The sequence below is a fragment of the Nerophis ophidion genome, linkage group LG10 (assembly GCF_033978795.1).
Source record: "Nerophis ophidion isolate RoL-2023_Sa linkage group LG10, RoL_Noph_v1.0, whole genome shotgun sequence".
Lineage (NCBI taxonomy): Eukaryota > Metazoa > Chordata > Actinopteri > Syngnathiformes > Syngnathidae > Nerophis > Nerophis ophidion.
Window position 1 is genome coordinate 61,596,132 of NC_084620.1, and position 17,828 is coordinate 61,613,959.

Genomic DNA, 17,828 nt, shown 5'->3' on the forward strand with positions numbered 1-17,828 from the left:
CATTTCTTTTTACAGTCTATTCTCGAATTGTTGTCATGAAGTTTCCAGGAAAAACGTTTTAATAGCAACAAAAAAAAAAGTACTTTGTTTTGAGCATTATTTCAAGGATACTTCCTTAGGAGAATACAAGTTAATTTTCGTATTTCCTGATTCAGGAAACATTCATAGAATATTTTATAATCAAAAACTGCATGCAGAATACAAATTTAAATGATGTTAAACTAAGCATGAAAATACTTTGTGACAAAATCATCAAGTGTTGCCTAAACAAGCAAACGTTGCTTGACGTTGTGGTTACACTTGGTGGCCAGCAGGGGGAGCTCATAGAGAGAACCAAGCAGAAATGACATATTTTATTGACAAAGGAAAATAGCTGTAAATTAATCTTTAAAGAGTTCATTCAAAGTGTCTGCTTAAATAAATAAATACTTCTTGTTTTAACATTTCTTTTTACAGTCCATTCTCAAGTTGTTGTCATGAAGTTTCCAGGAAAAAAATGTTAATAGCAACAAAACATTAACTTTGTTTCTAGCATTATTTCCAAGAATACTTCTCGACAAGAATATAAGTTAAACTTCGTATTTCCTGCTTCAGGAAACATTTATAGAATATCATTACAAAACTGCATGGAAAATGTAAAGAGTGGCATTATGTTAAACTAAGCACGAAAAGACTTTGTGACAAATACATCAATCCAGCAAACATTGCTTGACATGTGTCTGTTGGTGCTGATTGTTCAAAATAAACACAAGCGGAAATTAATTCAGGAGCATTTTTGGAATCTTGTAGAATATAGATGAATGATTATTGATGAATGATTATTGCAGCGTGTGATTGCACAGGAGATGAACTGTGGAAGGAGGTAGGTGAACAGACTTCGGGGAGGTCTCAGCTGACGTAGGTGAGGATCACAGCCTCGATGGGAAGCCTGCAGACGGGACACTGCTTGTTCCTCTTCTTGAGCTTCCTGGCGCACACGTAGCAGGATATAAGGTGACCCGTCTTACCGTGCACGATGCAGCCGTTTTTGGGTCGGGACTGACAGATCAAGCACGGTTCCAGACACGTTGCAGGTAGGCGCAACTCGGCCGACACGCTGCGCTCCAGCTCGGGGACGGCGGCGGAGGACAGGAGAGACTCCTGTGACTCTGTGGAGGAGGTCGGCTGGGAATCCATCATCCACAGCTTCTCCTGCGAGGAGGAGGGGGAGGACGAGGGCGGTTGGGAGATGGACAGGAGATCCTGGGAGTCGGGCGCGGAGGAGGCGGAGTCAGAGTAGCATTGAGACTGAGGGGCAGGACTTTTTGTTCTTTTTCCATCTGGAACGTCCACACCTTCGTTATCCTCAGCATCAGAACCTTCAGGACACGTCAGAGCCATCAATGAAGACCATCCATGGCCTGTTCTTCCTACTCAAACAGACCGCAACGCACCTGAGGCCTCTCTGACGGCTGATTGGTCCGTGAGGTTCCTGGGCTGGGCCTTAGGACAGGAAGTGTCCCGCAGCCAATCCTGGCGCAGCGTCCAGCAACGAAGGCAGTTTCTCGGGAGAGGCGGGTTCAACTCCTCACACTTGCCACAGCTCCAGTAATCCTACACACACACACACACACACACACGGTGTAAAAAATAGTTTTATGAGTAACGATTCCTAATCGATAAGCATATTTTATACATATATATATATACACACACACACACATACCGTACATATATACATAAATAGACACACACACATATATACATGCATACATACATATATATACATACAGTGCGATACAAAAGTATTTAGTCAGCCACCAATTGTGCAAGTTCTCCCACTTAAAATGATGATAGAAGTCTGTAATTGTCATCATAGATACACTTCAACTGTGAGACGGAATGTGAAAAAAAATCCAGGAATTTTGAATAATTTATTTGTAAATTATGGTGGAAAATAAGTATATATAACAGAAATTCAACTCTGCGAGGATCCTAATGAGAGTGTGGGAACATGATCGCATCACACCAACTCTCAAATCCCTTCACTGGCTTCCTGTTGCATTCAGGATTTAATTCAAAATCTCCCTACTAACCCACCAGTGCCTCCATGGAAATGCCCCCCTCTACCTGAAGGAACTGCTCACCCCCAAATCCTCCACACGACACCTCCGCTCCAGACAGGCTAACCTCCTCCAACCTACACGGCCAAAGCTTCGAACAATGTGAGACCGGGCTTTCTGCTCCGCTGCTCCCAGTCCGTGGAACGCTCTCCCTGACCACCTGAGGGAACCTCAGACTGTGGATGCTTTTAGAAAAGGCTTAAAAACCTATCTTTTTAAAAAAGCCTTTTTATAGACATGCATGCTGGTTCTAGCTATTGGGCTGTTTCTAGTTTTATATACTATTTATTTTTATTATCTTTTTACTATTATTATTATGACTATTTTTTACACTGTGGCACTTTGAGGTTGCTTGCGCAACGTGAAGTGCTTTTTTTACAAATAAAATCTATTATTATCAATACTTTGTAATATAATCTTTGTTGGCAATGACAGGTCAAACGATCACTATAGGTCTTTACCAGCTTTGTACACACAGTAGCTGGTATTTTGGCCCATTCTTCTATGCAGATCTTCTCGAGAGCAGTGATGTTTTGGGGCTGTCGCCGAGCAACACGGACTTTCAACTCCCTCCACAGATTTTCTATGGGGTTGAGGTCTGGAGACTGGCTAGGCCACTCCAGGACTTTCAAATGCTTCTTACGGAGCCACTCCTTCGTTGCCCGGGCGGTGTGTTTGGGATCATTGTCAGACTGGAAGACCCAGCCACGTTTCATCTTCAAAGCTCTCACTGATGGAAGGAGGTTTTGGTTCAAAATCTCAGGATACATGGCCCCATTCATTCTTTCCTTAACACGGATCAGTCGTCCTGTGCCCTTAGCAGAAAAACAGCCCCAAAGCATGATGTTTCCACCCCTATGTTTCACAGTAGGTGTGGTGTTCTTGGGATGCAACTCAGTATTCTTTTTCCTCCAAACACGGCGAGTTGAGTTTATACCAAAAAGTTCTATTTTGGTTTCATCTGACCACATAACATTCTCACAATCCTCTGCTGTATCATCCATGTGCTCTCTGGCGAACTTCAGACGGGCCTGGACATGCACTGGCTTAAGCAGGGGGACACGTCTGGCACTGCAGGATTTGATTCCCTGTCGGCGTAGTGTGTTACTGATGGTAACCTTCTTTACTTTGGTCCTAACTCTCTGCAGGTCATTCACCAGGTCCCCCCGTGTGGTTCTGGGATTTTTGCTCACCGTTCTGATGATCATTTTGACCCCATGGAATGATATCTTGCATGGAGCCCCAGATCGAGGGAGATTATCAGTGGTCTTGCATGTCTTCCATTTTCTGATAATTGCTCCCACAGTTGATTTTTTCACACCAAGCTGCTTGCCTATTGTAGATTCACTCTTCCCAGTCTGGTGCAGGTCTACGATTATTTTCCTGCTGTCCTTCGACAGCTCTTTGGTCTTGGCCATAGTGGAGTTTGGAGTCTGACTCGTTTTTTTTAAATGGTCCTCAGTATCCATCCATCCATTTTCTACCGCTTATTCCCTTTCGGAGTCGCGGGGGGCGCTGGCGCCTATCTCAGCTACAATCGGGCGGAAGGCGGGGTACACCCTGGACAAGTCGCCACCTCATCGCAGGGCCAACACAGATAGACAGACAACATTCACACACTAGGGACCATTTACTGTTGCCAATCAACCTATCCCCAGGTGCATGTCTTTGGAGGTGGGAGGGGCCTATCCCCAGGTGCATGTCTTTGGTCATGTATAAATTGGTGTGAATTATGCAAAAATCATTTAAATGTGGTCCCCATGAACCATATGAAGTCTTTTTCCCCAGGGTGCCCAGTAAGTATGATCAGCACATGACTTCATCAACCCAGAGATTTAAAGACGTGTATGAACTAACTGGGCAGCTGTGGACATTTTACCTTGTTTTTTTTAATGCCTCCACAACTTGTAGAAAGGCTAGTCCCTACAAGTCATGATTAAAAAACTTGGTCCCTGTTCCAAATGATAACCAGTGTGCGTGTGCGTGGGAACTCACGGCTTTAGTGATTTCCGTGTCTTCGTCAAACGAGTCGTCGTCTTCCGTATCGACGATGGTGAACTCGTACACCTGGACACGATCCAAACGTTTCAGACGCCTTGTTTCTGGCAGCCAGGGGGTCAGGGAGTGTCTTGTCCTCACCTGGTCGTCTGCAGACAAGGATGCGTCGTCTTCGCCATAGTCGTCGGAATGGACGGACTCCACCTCGAATTCCACGCTGAAGTTGTCGCTGTCAGAGTCGGCTGCAGCAGTCGTGACCTCTGACCTCCCCCCCTGGGTATACACACACGGCTCAGTAAAGCACATAGGTGTGTGTGTATGTGTGTGTGTACTCACAGCGCTGTGAGAGTTGGACGACTGGTTGGTGCGTCTGTCCCCCCCAGCTGCCAGTCCACCAATCACACACCAGGACAGGCTGTCATCAAAGGTCAGGGAGTAGCTGTCCGACCTCCTCCTTTTTGGAGCGTCCTCATCCTCCTCTTCCTCCTCTGAGGCCTCCTCTTCCTTATCCTCCTCTATGCTGTGGGAGGGGCCTGGGGGCGTCACAAGGGGGAGGAGTTTAGCCGTTTTCCCTTCAATGACTAAGGAAGCAGTGCTTTGTTGCATGTAAATAGTTTGGATTTTGATTCCGCGTTGACGTGCAAGTTTTGTGACGGCGGCCGGCTCCTCCCCCTTCCATCCCGATACTGGTATTAATTTTGGTACTTTTGTATGTTATTATGTGCTAATTGTTTAATAATAAAATAAAAAAATGTTTATGTAACATTTAAAAATTAGATGATTATGTGAGTGTGAATGTTGTCAGTCTATCTGTGTTGGCCCTGCGATGAGGTGGCGACTTGTCCAGGGTGTACCCCGCCTTCCGCCCGATTGTAGCTGAGATAGGCGCCAGCGCCCCCCGCGACCCCGAAAGGGAATAAGCGGTAGAAAATGGAGGGATGGATGGATGTTAGTTGTGCTGTCCAGTTATTATATATTGGTTTCTTTTTATAGTATCATTTGCAAGTATTATATAATAGACTTTGCTTGCAGTTGCAATTCTAAGACATTAGATGGCAGTACTGACTACTCAGTAACTTAGTGGTTAGAGATCGGTAGGTTGTGAGTTCAAACCCCGGCCGAGTCATACCTCTCTGCTTGGCACTCAGCATCAAGGGTTGGAATTGGGGGTTACATCACCAAAAACGATTCCCGGGTGCGGCCACCGCTGCTGTTCACTGCTCCCCTCACCTCCCAGGAGGTGATCAAGGGTGATGGGTCAAATGCAGAGAATAATTCTGCCACACCTAATGTGTGTGTGACAATCATTGGTATTTTAAACTTTTAACTTTACTGTATTAGCTATGATGTGTTGCCTCGCTTTGAAGTTGAATGTACCAGTCTAATCTAATGTTGCGCCCTACAAAGTAAAGTGTTTGAATTACAAATAATGTATTCATCACGCATTTGCTGTTTGATTGGAACGTGCATCTTGGTTGTAGTTTACATTACCAAATATGGAGGTGTCTAAATCGCCATGTAAGGCCAATAATGCTAAGAAGAAGCATATATATGACAAAGCCAAAGTAAACTAGGTAAGGTCATTAATGCTAAGAAGAAGCATATATATGACAAAGTCAAAGTAAACTAGGTAAGGTCATTAATGCTAAGAAGAAGCATATATATGACAAAGCCAAAGTAAACTAGGTAAGGTCATTAATGCTAAGAAGAAGCATATATATGACAAAGCCAAAGTAAACTAGGTAAGGTCATTAATGCTAAGAAGAAGCATATATATGACAAAGCCAAAGTAAACTAGGTAAGGTCATTAATGCTAAGAAGAAGCATATATATGACAAAGCCAAAGTAAACTAGGTAAGGTCATTAATGCTAAGAAGAAGCATATATATGACAAAGCCAAAGTAAACTAGGTAAGGTCAATAATGCTAAGAAGAAGCATATATATGACAAAGCCAAAGTAAACTAGGTAAGGTCATTAATGCTAAGAAGAAGCATATATATGACAAAGCCAAAGTAAACTAGGTAAGGTCATTAATGCTAAGAAGAAGCATATATATGACAAAGCCAAAGTAAACTAGGTAAGGTCAATAATGCTAAGAAGAAGCATATATATGACAAAGTCAAAGTAAACTAGGTAAGGTCATTAATGCTAAGAAGAAGCATATATATGACAAAGCCAAAGTAAACTAGGTAAGGTCATTAATGCTAAGAAGAAGCATATATATGACAAAGCCAAAGTAAACTAGGTAAGGTCAATAATGCTAAGAAGAAGCATATATATGACAAAGCCAAAGTAAACTAGGTAAGGTCATTAATGCTAAGAAGAAGCATATATATGACAAAGCCAAAGTAAACTAGGTAAGCTCATTAATTCTAAGAAGAAGCATATATATATATATATATATGGCAAAGCCAATGTAAATTAGCATCAAGCTAGTGCATTTTGGGAAAGTGTAGCCTTACTGTATTTTCAAGCATTTTTTTATCAGGCTCAAAATGTAAATATTAGCCAGTGATGCTTGAGAGATTGTTTCTTCGCCAAGTGTTCAGTCAGCAAAAAGACATGACACTGGAAGCAACAGAAGTATCAAAATTTGGCAACGTTTAACTTTACGTTACTTGATACCCGTATAGAAGTAGCGAATTGGGTACCCATCCCTATGTGGCAGCGACGTGGACCGTAGGCGCTGTGATTGTTTGTCTTGTGCTACATGACATCCTGTGTGTACAAGTCGTTCCGGGGACGCACAACTGACCTTTGCCAACGCCATTTCTGATTTGGGATCAAACTTTGCAATAAAAGTGAGTGTTGAAACACGTCCGTGAGTTACAGCTACAACAACGCCCACATTGTTTGCCTGCGACAAAGGTAGCAAATAAATAGTCGACCCCTTCCATGGGTTGACCCCTGGACAACAGCGCTCCTCGTGTTTTGGCAGAGACATGCACATTAGGAGTTTTGAAGGGATCAAGATGGCGTAGTCTTAACCCACCTGTGTCGTTGCTTCTGCAGCTCCTACGCCGCCGCCTCCTTTGTTTCCTCCTGTTTGTTGTTGAGGAGCAACTTGCAGCTTCCTAATTGGGTCCAAACACAAAGACACAGATCATGAGGATGCTTGTGGGAAGATTTTCACAAGTTGCTGTTACGAACGAGTCTGACCTGCGTCTGCTCCACCTGGCTGCTGCTGCTTGCTTCACCTAAACTTTGCGAGGAGTCTGAAAAGACACATTCAATCCATCATGTGCCTCTTTAGCGGCTGCACAGGTGTCGTCAGGAGGACTTACCTTTTTGGCTCGTCACAGCCACCAGGTTCTTGGTGAGCACGGTAAATAAAACTCTGAAACGACACCAAAAAGAGGTCTGAATTAGGGCTGGGCGATATATGGCGGGTTTGTCTCTGTGCGATATAGAAAATTACAATATCGTGATATTCGAATATACGTTCTCACGCAGTTGCTTTTAGCTGCGGGCATCACACCGCATGCGTTTCCCACTCTTTCTTGTCTCTCCTTCTCACAGAGACGTAAGCCCAGCGCGCCTTCTAAAACACGTCACGTGTGCAACGTCACACGCTCCCGCGGAGCATAGAGGTAGCGACATGGTAAGCTTAGCTGTGATGCTAGCGGTGAGGTGTGGGTGGTAATACAAGAGAGAGAAGGTGAGAATCGGGTAACAAATGGAGGAAGAATTAATTCCCAAGAAAAACAGCACAGCGGTGGTTTGGCTTCAAGCAGGAATATGTTCAACATTTATGCGGCAAAAGCGTTGCTACAAAAAGTAGCAGCACTGCTAATGTAGCATAATTTGAACAGTCACCCGTTAGAGAATGAGGAGTGCTCGAAACTCTGCATGTCAACATCTCCATTGGGTGCCACACCAACAAAATGCCGAAGCAACCATTTCCAGATCAACACCGTAGAAAAAATAAAAAGTCAACAACATAAGGAGACAACGTCCTTTTTTTTTGACAGTTATTGAAAACCGGCATGGAGCTGAAATAGGCTCCAGCAACCCCCGCCCGACCCCAAAAAGGGACAAGCGGTAGAAAATGGATGGATGAATGGATGAAGTATCTTTTGTGAAATCATGCACAAAAGTGCACTTTATTTATTTTTAACTATTGTAGTGGCGTTCTGTACAATAAGTGCACTTTAATTTAGTGTTGTTTTGATAAGTCATTTTAGTGACATCATGCACAAAAGTCCCACTAATAGCTTGTTTTAAAAATGCCGCTGACAATCTTGCACTTTGTTTTAAAATGACATGAATTTTTGTGCCACTGCTTGATAACTGTTTAATAAATAGTTTTCGTGAATTGACTTAGTTGTGATTTCCCTTTCAGCATTAAAGTTAAAAAAATTTGCATATAATGCAATATGAACACAAATGTTTTAATCTAGACACATAGAAACATCAGACTGCTGTGATTATATGCAGCCCTTTGAGACACTAGTGATTTAGGGCTATATAAGTAAACATTGATTGATTGATTGATTGATATGCATCAAGTGTTCATTCAAGGCTAGGGAAAAATATTGAGGTATATAGTGTGTATTGTGACATGGCCTAAAAATATTGAGATATTAAAAAAAGGCCATATTGCCCAGCCCTACTTTGAATGTCATCTTCATCACCAAGTTGGCGCCTTAAGATTTTCACATCAGAATCACACAACTGGCCACTAAAAACAGAATCTAATTAAATGCTGAATCCCATGCATAATGGCAGTCAGGTTTCCAGAGACCGTTCATTGGTCACAAAACACTCACCTACCCTCTCTTGAACTAAACAATGTTGAAACAGCCACTTGAAACCCTCGCTAAGTCTGCAAACAAACTACAAAGCTAATGTTAGCCAGGACAAATCTCTTTTACTTGTGTTGTTGTGCACCAAACTACCGTAGCTAGATCTTTGTGTCATAATCATTACCGTTGGTAAGGTAATGATACCTTGATAGCATCTAATACTCGCTAATATTCAAATACAGTGGTACCTCAACTCAAAGAGTGTTTTGAAATAAGAGCTCTTGGCTAATTGCTATGCTTGAAGTTGCACACAACAATTTGAGTTACAGTAGCTCAAATGAGCTAAAAAAGATCAAGAACTCTTGTTTTTTCAATGCTGGGAAGCAAATCATCTTCACTTAATTAAAGAAAATAACTCAAACCTGACCGAGCGTGTCGCCAACTTGGCGAAGCAATTTAGGCGTAGGACTGCCAGTCAGCACCACACTGAAGCAGAATGAGTTAAGAGTACCGTATTTCCTTGAATTGCCGCCCGGGCGCTAATTAATTTAAAACCTCTTCTCACTCCGGCACTTACCAGAGGTATGCAGTAAAAATGTGAGTGTGATGTAAGCTTGGACCTTACATCCTACTGAATAGCTCTTAGTCTTCTTCTTCCCTTTATGCGATCTCAAATTACCGGTATTGAAATCAGCCTCCTCCATTTTGAAAATGATGACAGTGACTTAGTGTCACTCGTGACGTCACAAGTTTGACCAAGCGGTAATACTAAGCATGCGCTAATTATTTCGGGAAGCGAGTTTGACCCGGCAGTAATTCGAGGCAGGCGCATACTATATGCCCTGCGGCAATTCAAGGAAATACGGTAATACCTTAACGGCAACATTTATCCATAATAATACAGAAAAGCTGTTGATGGTGTGCTCAACGGTGAAGCAGCTGGAAGGAGATACTGTAGAAGTCCCTTCTCCAAGGTTAATACTGTGCAATAATCTTACATTACTTCATTAAACTACCATATTTGTATGTTTTACAGTACAAAGCAAGAGTTTGGACACACCTTCTCATTCAATGCGTTTTTATTTTATTTTCATGACTATTTACTTTGTAGATTGTCACATTAAAACTATGAATGAACACAACCAAAAAAAGGTGAAATAACTGAAAACATGTTTTATATTCTAGTTTCTTCATAATATCCACCCCTTGCTCTGATTACTGCTTTGCACACTCTTGGCATTCCCTCGATGAGCTTCAAGCACACCTGTGAAGTGAAAACCATTTCAGGTGACTACCTCTTGAAGCTCATCGAGAGAATGCCAAGAGTGTGCAAAGCAGTAATCCGAGCAAAGGGTGGCTATTTTGAAGAAACTAGAATACAAAACAAGTTTTCAGTTATTTCACCTTTTTTGTCAAGTGCATAACTCCACATGTGTTCATTAATAATTTTGATCCCTTCAGTGACAATGTACAACATAGATAGTCATGAAAATAAAGATAACGCATGGAATGAGAAGGTGTGCCTAAACTTTTGGCCTCTATTATACATTTCATTACTTTTTTATTAAATAAAAAAAAAAGTATTATTTTTCATTAAAATGTACTTGTCTAAAAGTTGATTTTATCTTTCAAAAGGCATGTTACATGTTCACATGGTGCTGTTGTGGGATGGATGGATGGATGGATGATCGATCGATCAATAGATAGATGGATAGATACAGTGGGGCAAAAAAGTATTTAGTCAGCCAGCGATTGTGCAAGTTCTCCCACTTCAAATGATGACAGAGGTCTGTCATTTTCATCATAGGTACACTTCAACTGTGAGAGACAGAATGTGAAAAAAAATCCAGGAATTCACATTGTAGGAATTTTAAATAATTTATTTGTAAATTATGGTGGAAAATAAGTATTTGGTCAAGCATTCAAAGCTCTCACTGATGGAAGGAAGTTTTGGCTCAAAATCTCAGGATATACATGGCCGCATTCATTCTTTCCTTAACACGGATCAATCGTCCTGTCCCCTTAGCAGAAAAACAGCCCCAAAGCATGATGTTTCCACCCCCATGCTTAACAGTAGGTGTGGTGTTCTTGGGATGCAACTCAGTATTCTTCTTCCTCCAAACACCACGAGTTGAGTTTATACCAAAAAGTTCTATTTTGGTTTCATCTGACCACATGACATTCTCCCAATCCTCTGCTGTATCATCCATGTATCCATTTTGGTATAAACTCAACTAGCGTGTTTGGAGGAAGAAGAATACTGAGTTGCATCCCAAGAACACCACACCTACTGTGAAGCATGGGGGTGGAAACATCATGCTTTGGGGCTGTTTTTCTGCTAAGGGGACAGGACGATTGATCCGTGTTAAGGAAAGAATGAATGGGGCCATGTATCATGAAATTTTGAGCCAAAACCTCCTTCCATCAGTGAGAGCTTTGAATGCTTGACCAAATACTTATTTTCCACCATAATTTACAAATAAATTATTTAAAATTCCTACAATGTGAATTCCTGGATTTTTTTTCACATTCCGTCTCTCACAGTTGAAGTGTACCTATGATGAAAATTACAGACCTCTGTCATCATTTGAAGTGGGAGAACTTGCACAATCGCTGGCTGACTAAATACTTTTTTGCCCCACTGTGGATGGAAGGATGGATGGATGGATGGATGGATGGATGGACGAATGGTACTTTATTGATTCCTTCAGGAGAATTCCCTCAGGAAAATTTAAACTCCAGCAGCAGTGTACAGAATTTAGATCAAATTTAAAAAGTAAATAATGGGGTTTAAATGGAAACAAAATAGAAAAATATTACAATAAAAATACAAAAAAAAAAGCAATAATGACAATAAAAATTTAACAGCAAAATAAGAATATAACAAGAGAAACAAGGCAGTAGTGACCATGTTAAGAAAAAGTATTGCACTGTTTAGTAACCACCCCCCCCCAGAGAGGAGTTGTACAGTCTAATGGCGTGTGGGACAAAGGAGTTTTTTAGTCTATTAGTTGGGGATGCCAAGCACCGAATTAAAATGATTTCAACGGTTAATTTGAGGTACAAGTGTTTAGTTAAGAGCTTCATATCAGAACCAATTTACTGTGCCAACTTACCCAGTGGCCTGGTGGCATGAATGCTGTTCAATGTACACAAAGGGCGGTAGTTGTAACTTGAAAGGCTCTTGTTTTGTTTCAACACAGCCTCACCTCTGAACTGCTTATTAAAAACAGCAGCACACTTCCGACCTTCGCAGTGACAGCGCTGTACTTAAAGCTAAAGTTGTTATTATATCCATAAGAGGTAACGATTTTTGGATTGAATTAACAGACATTTTTTTCATTTGATAAAAAGCACACTGGGGTAAAAATAAGTGTAAAAGAAAAGAAAAATATGGAATTAGGAATTCTGAGGGCCCGACTAACTTTTGTCTTACCGAGGTTCTTTGACTGAGAAGCTGCCGACGCCAAGCACGCGGCCCAGCTCATCGTGGGAGCAGTGCACGATGTGTTGCTGCTTCTGGTCATACAGCTGCTTCTGGATGATGTACTGACCCAGGTAGAACATCACCTACAAGGACATTAGCGCACCGCTTGTCACATGATGTTGGTAACCTTCTTCTTCTAAAAGTCTGTGACGCCATACCTCCTTCATGGTAAAGACATCTTTGGTGGCTCCTGCCAGCTGCAGCAAAGAGCACAACCCCTCCTTGGGTCGGACCTGAACCACGAGAAGCTTGATAGTGAGAACCTAAGTAGGCAACCAGTGTGGTAACTGCTAGTAACAAGCAGCACTGACCAGTTTGTTGTCGTCAGAGGTGTCCATGTTGTATTTGTTGGATGAATATTGACAATCTACACACACAAAAGAAAGAGCACAACTGTGACAACAGTCTGCAGGCCATGTCCACTTTCTTGTACGCGTTTTGTTTAAGTGAAGAGCACAAATTCACAACATACAATCAGTCTAAGAGTCAAACATCTTTAAAATACGTAATCTAAGCTCCATAATGGACTTCTTACCAGAGAGTGCAGTCAGTGGTCCATGATGTGCAAGACAAGCAGAGGTAGTGCAGCAGCGTCCCCTTATAGAGCGACTGAGACATGTCAGGACTAGACCAGACTTACGCTAGACTGCCTCTCGTACATTCCGGCCTATCAGGGCCAGCTGGGCTGAGTCAGCAGCGCACACACGGACTGCAACAGCTGATTGAATCATCGTAGTAGACATGCCGGGACTAGCCTGACATGACTCACGGGTCGCCTAGTTACAACCAGGCCAATCAGGACCCATCCCAGCTAAACTAGACCGACTAAAAGTGACTTTGATAACATCACAGATTATGTTTTCATTTTTAGGGTTAAGTTATAGTTGTGGTGGCTCGCCACCTCAAACAGATTGGGCACCGATGGAAGGGTTTCTTGCCTAATGCATTTTCTTGGTCATCGTTTGTTCCGTTGAGTAACAAGATATAACATACGTCATGGACTCAATGCGTATTTTAAGGAAAATAGCTGAAATAAACTATTTTCATGCTTGCCATAATGTTTATTATTGTTAAATAAATGCACAACATCAACATTGAAATAGATTTTTTAACATCCATCTATCTACTTCTGCTTATCCGAGGTCTAATTGTGCTGTAATGCAGCAGCCATAGGGAAACTATGCCTGCGTACTTAAAGTTCCCGGAACTCTTTGTGGCCCATATTTGATCAATTTTATATTACTTATACTCATTAGGTCAATGTTTCTTAACCAAAACATCTGTTTCTCAGCTGTGGTCTGCACGGGCCGCAGCGGTACTGAGTTTCCACCACTTGTGCCAACAATTACAATTTCAAACAAACAGTATAAGCCTGGAGCTAAAGTCATAGAGAAGTTTCTTAAGGGCAAAAATTATGACTAAAATAGTTGAGCTGTATTTTCATGTGCACTTTAATTTTGACGGTTTAGTTAAGAAACATTGTATTTATCATTATTGATTTAGTTATGATTTATTTATTTTAGCACTGTGTAATTGTATGAGTATTATAAGTCCCTTCTTTGTCAGTAAATTTGATTAGTATATATATTTGTGTGCCTAACCTAAGACTTGACACAATCATATCATTTTAACAAGATTTATGCTGTGAAATGGGCTTCACAGTGGCAGAGAGGTTAGTGCGTCTGCCTCACAATACGAAGGTCCTGACTCCTGAGTAGTCAGGGTTCAATCCCGGGCTCGGTTTCTTTCTGTGTGGAGTTTGCATGTCCTCCCCGTGAATGCGTGGGTTCCCCTCCAGGTACTCCGGCTTCCTCCCACTTCCAAAGACATGCACCTGGGGATAGGCCCCTCCCACTTCCAAACACATGCACCTGGGGATAGGTTGATTGGCAACATTAAATTGGCCCTAGTGTGTGAATGTGAGTGTGAATGTTTTCTGTCTATCTGTGTTGGCCCTGCGATGAGGTGGCAACTTGTCTAGGGTGTACCACGCCTTCCGCCCGATTGTAACTGAGATAGGCACCAGCGCCCCCCGTCACCCCAAAGGGAATAAGCGGTAAAAAATGGATGGATGGATGCTGTCTAACTGTAAGTAAGGTTATTTAAATAAAAAATTGAATACAATTAAAATCAAGAGTAAAATTACTTATTCAGTGTTAATAATTGAGTGGTTAGGGTTAGTCTTTCTCATGGAGAAGTTGGGTCCCAAGTTCAAAAAGACTTCAGAACCCCTGCATTAGACGATTAACCAAAGCAACAGAAAATAAATAAAAAAATGTTGACAATTAATTGTTGCAGCCCTGCTCGGTAATCAAATTCAAGCGAAAGCCTTTGACTATAGGAAGCAATGATTAGCAAGAGCGCTAAAAAGACAGAGAGCCCCGTTAAGAAAGACTTCGCGTAACCGGACAACAATGCTGTGGTCCGGGGGACGTTTGCGGACCCCGGCTTGCTTTTTTTAAGACCGTGGCCACGTTGTAAAAATAAAACACATTTAAAAATCCAGCAAAAATGGGAACATTTACAAAAAGATCAAATGTTGCTTATAAAGATGTAACGATTAGAGTATTGCCCTTTCAAATTGTAGTTATCCTATTACCATGTTTTACTACCGCACTTTGGGAAAAAACTCAGTAATGCTTAAAAAGTTGTAACAATTTCTGTGGTAATGACAAAGCGCAGTATAATTCCTGACATTTAGAATGGTCGTTTCAAATTGTAGTTATCGTAAAATTGTGATTGATCACTGCTCTTTGGAAAAACTTAACTACTCTTTTCCTGGAGAAGCGACTAGCGCGCTAATCACTTGTTAACATAACTACGAACACCGGTTATTTCTTTATCATTAAAGTCCTACTGAAAGCCACTACTAGCGACCACGCAGTCTGATAGTTTATATATCAATGATGAAATATTAACATTGCAACACATGCCAATACGGCCGCTTTAGTTTACTAAATTGCAATTTTAAATTTCCCGCGAGGTATCCTGCTGAATACGTCACCGGTGGTAGCGGACATGTTCTCCCAGCACCGATCGCGGCTAAAAGTTGTCTGTTTTTAATCGCATAATTACACAGTATTCTGGACATCTGTGGTGCTGAATCTTTTGCAATTTGTTCAATTAATAATGGAGACTACAAAGAAGATGTTGGTGGAAAGCGGTGTAGTTCAGCCGGCTGTAGCAACACAAACACAGCCGGTGTTTCATTGTTTGTTGTGAAGCTTTAATATGGAACAGCGCGGTCAAGCGAACATGGTTTTCTCCACCACATGTCAACCGGCAGGTTTCGGTGAGAAAATTGTGGTAATAAGTCGGCTCTTACCGTAAACATGAGCGGAGCTTGTGTCGTTCTTCCTGCAGCTGTCAAAGAGGCAGCTGCGACTTTCTTGGCTCCTCCATGGCTTCCCTCAGAGACACTGGCGGTCACCCCCCCACCCCCGACTTTCAGGTATGACTATATAATCTCACTAAAACACTAGTAACACAATAAGCAGATCAGGGATTTTCCAGAATTATCCTAGTAAATGTGTCTAATAACATCTGAATCGCTCCCACTGCCCTTGTCTTTTTTTTCTTTTCTTTTCTTCTAGTCCTTCAGTTTCACCATCCTCATCCACGAATCTTACATCCTCGCTCAAATTAATGGGGAAATTGTCGCTTTCTTGGTCCGAATTGCTCTAGCTGCTGATGGCCATGATTGTAAACAATGTGAGGATCTCTACAACCAGTGACGTCACGCGTACATCGTCTGCTACTTCTGGTACAGGCAAGACTTTTTTATTAGCGACCAAAAGTTGCGAACTTTCTCGTGGATGTTCTCTACGAAATCCTTTCAGCAAAAATATGGCAATATCGCGAAATGATCAAGTATGACACATAGAATGGACATGGTATCCCCGTTTAAAAAAAGAAAATCTCATTTCAGTAGGCCTTTCAAAAACATTTTAAAACCTTTACAGTACACATTAAAACGAAGTAAGATGATTAAAAACTCAACTAATAATGTGCTCTTTGAAAAGCTTGAAGATCGGTTTCATGTTTCTTCTGCCAAGAAAAGTACATTGAGTGTCTGCGTGATTCTAACCAGCACCCTTGCTCCTGATGGGTGCTGGTTAGCGCCTTGCATGGCAGCTCCCTCCATCAGTGTGCTAATGTGTGTGTGAATGGATAAATGTGGAAGTAGTGTCAAAGTGCTTTGAGTACCTTGAAGGTAGAAAAGCGCTTTACAAGTACAACCCATTTATCATTTATATGTATTCAAAAATAAAACTTGGTGTGTGTACAATATATTTTTTGAACACATTGAACATTGCTATGATCATTTGTCACAATAACAGTTATATGAGATATTCATACATCTCTCATTTGATGACTTATATTTGTGTGTACCCATACACACACACACATTAAAACAGTACTCACAGACAGTTCAGATGATGCCCTGCAGAGGGGAACTATAACAATAATATGAAGAAAACAGAAAATTTGATTGTTTTTTTTAAAGCAAGAGTTGAGTTTGAGAAGATTTGGTGGTTTTACTTTGGATGAGCTTGCAGACGTTAATACCAAAGAAGCGCTTCGTTACGTCACTGTGACGTCACAGGCACCAAGCAATATGCCCGGGCTTGTCCTGCCACGCTCCCACTCGCTATGTTACGTCACTGTGACGTCACAGACACAAGCAATATGCCCGGGCTTGTCCTGCCACTCTCACTCGCTATGCTACGTCACTGTGACGTCACAGACAAGCAATATGCCCGGGCTTGTCCTGCCACTCTCTCCCTCGCTACGTTTAAACATGTACAATGTCTACCTCGTCACTCCTACATCGAGTAGACAATACCGCTACGCTCGTTTCCCACAAGTTAGCACTGCAAAGATTTAAGAGCATGAACACAGAAAATAAATCACCTTAATCCGCATATTTATCCGTACGTTAGGTCTTTTTAGCGTAGTTAAACAGATTTTGAAATACGTTCGGTCTCACACTGAAAACTGTCTATCGCTGAACGATTATCCCAACCCCAAATAAATGGTAGCAATGAGTCCACAAAAAATGTACTCGCTAAGGCTAAAGCGTGCTAGCTCAGAAGAGCTTCTGACCCTCAGCCCAGGCAGGAAAGTCCGAGGCTTCGCGGCCTACTAGCACACGGCTAACTTGGGCAAACAATTGCATTTAAACGCGTATCTAAGAGGTTGTTGTGAGAATAATGCGTATGTTTAAGCAGTGATTGACTTACCCTTTTTAGTCCACCGGGGGCTTAATCCAATTTGGCTTTCAAAAAATAAATTGTACAGGTTACAGAACACTTGAAACTACCGCTCCTGTTATATGCGTGTGTTGTCGTTGTGGCAGCGCCTCTGGTGGCCAAACGCCGACACTGCCTCTCAGCGGCTCATCCAGCAAGTCATTCGACTTCTGTAATCTATTAAAAGACAATTTTCTTCCAACATACATATATATTTTTATATTAGCAAATTATATAAAAACA

At 41.8% G+C, this 17,828-nt stretch overlaps 1 protein-coding gene across 2 annotated transcripts; it reads right to left on the reverse strand.

Annotated features, from left to right (window-relative positions):
• Window positions 1-338: 338 nt before the first annotated feature.
• mdm2 (MDM2 proto-oncogene) lies at window positions 339-17,710 on the reverse strand. 2 transcript variants are annotated; one of them, XM_061914328.1, is made up of 12 exons: window positions 17,577-17,710; window positions 12,645-12,700; window positions 12,492-12,566; window positions 12,283-12,416; window positions 7,386-7,438; window positions 7,261-7,316; window positions 7,094-7,175; window positions 4,437-4,633; window positions 4,242-4,373; window positions 4,098-4,169; window positions 1,434-1,593; window positions 339-1,358 (listed from the first exon to the last, which is right to left on the reverse strand). In XM_061914328.1, the coding sequence occupies exons 2-12, from the start codon at window positions 12,669-12,671 to the stop codon at window positions 889-891; spliced, it is 1,458 nt and encodes a 485-aa protein (XP_061770312.1). In that variant the 5' UTR covers window positions 12,672-12,700; window positions 17,577-17,710; the 3' UTR covers window positions 339-888. The 2 variants fall into 2 exon arrangements, with proteins under 2 accessions (XP_061770312.1, XP_061770313.1); XM_061914329.1 differs by lacking the exon at window positions 17,577-17,710 and adding an exon at window positions 12,869-13,056.
• Window positions 17,711-17,828: the final 118 nt, after the last annotated feature.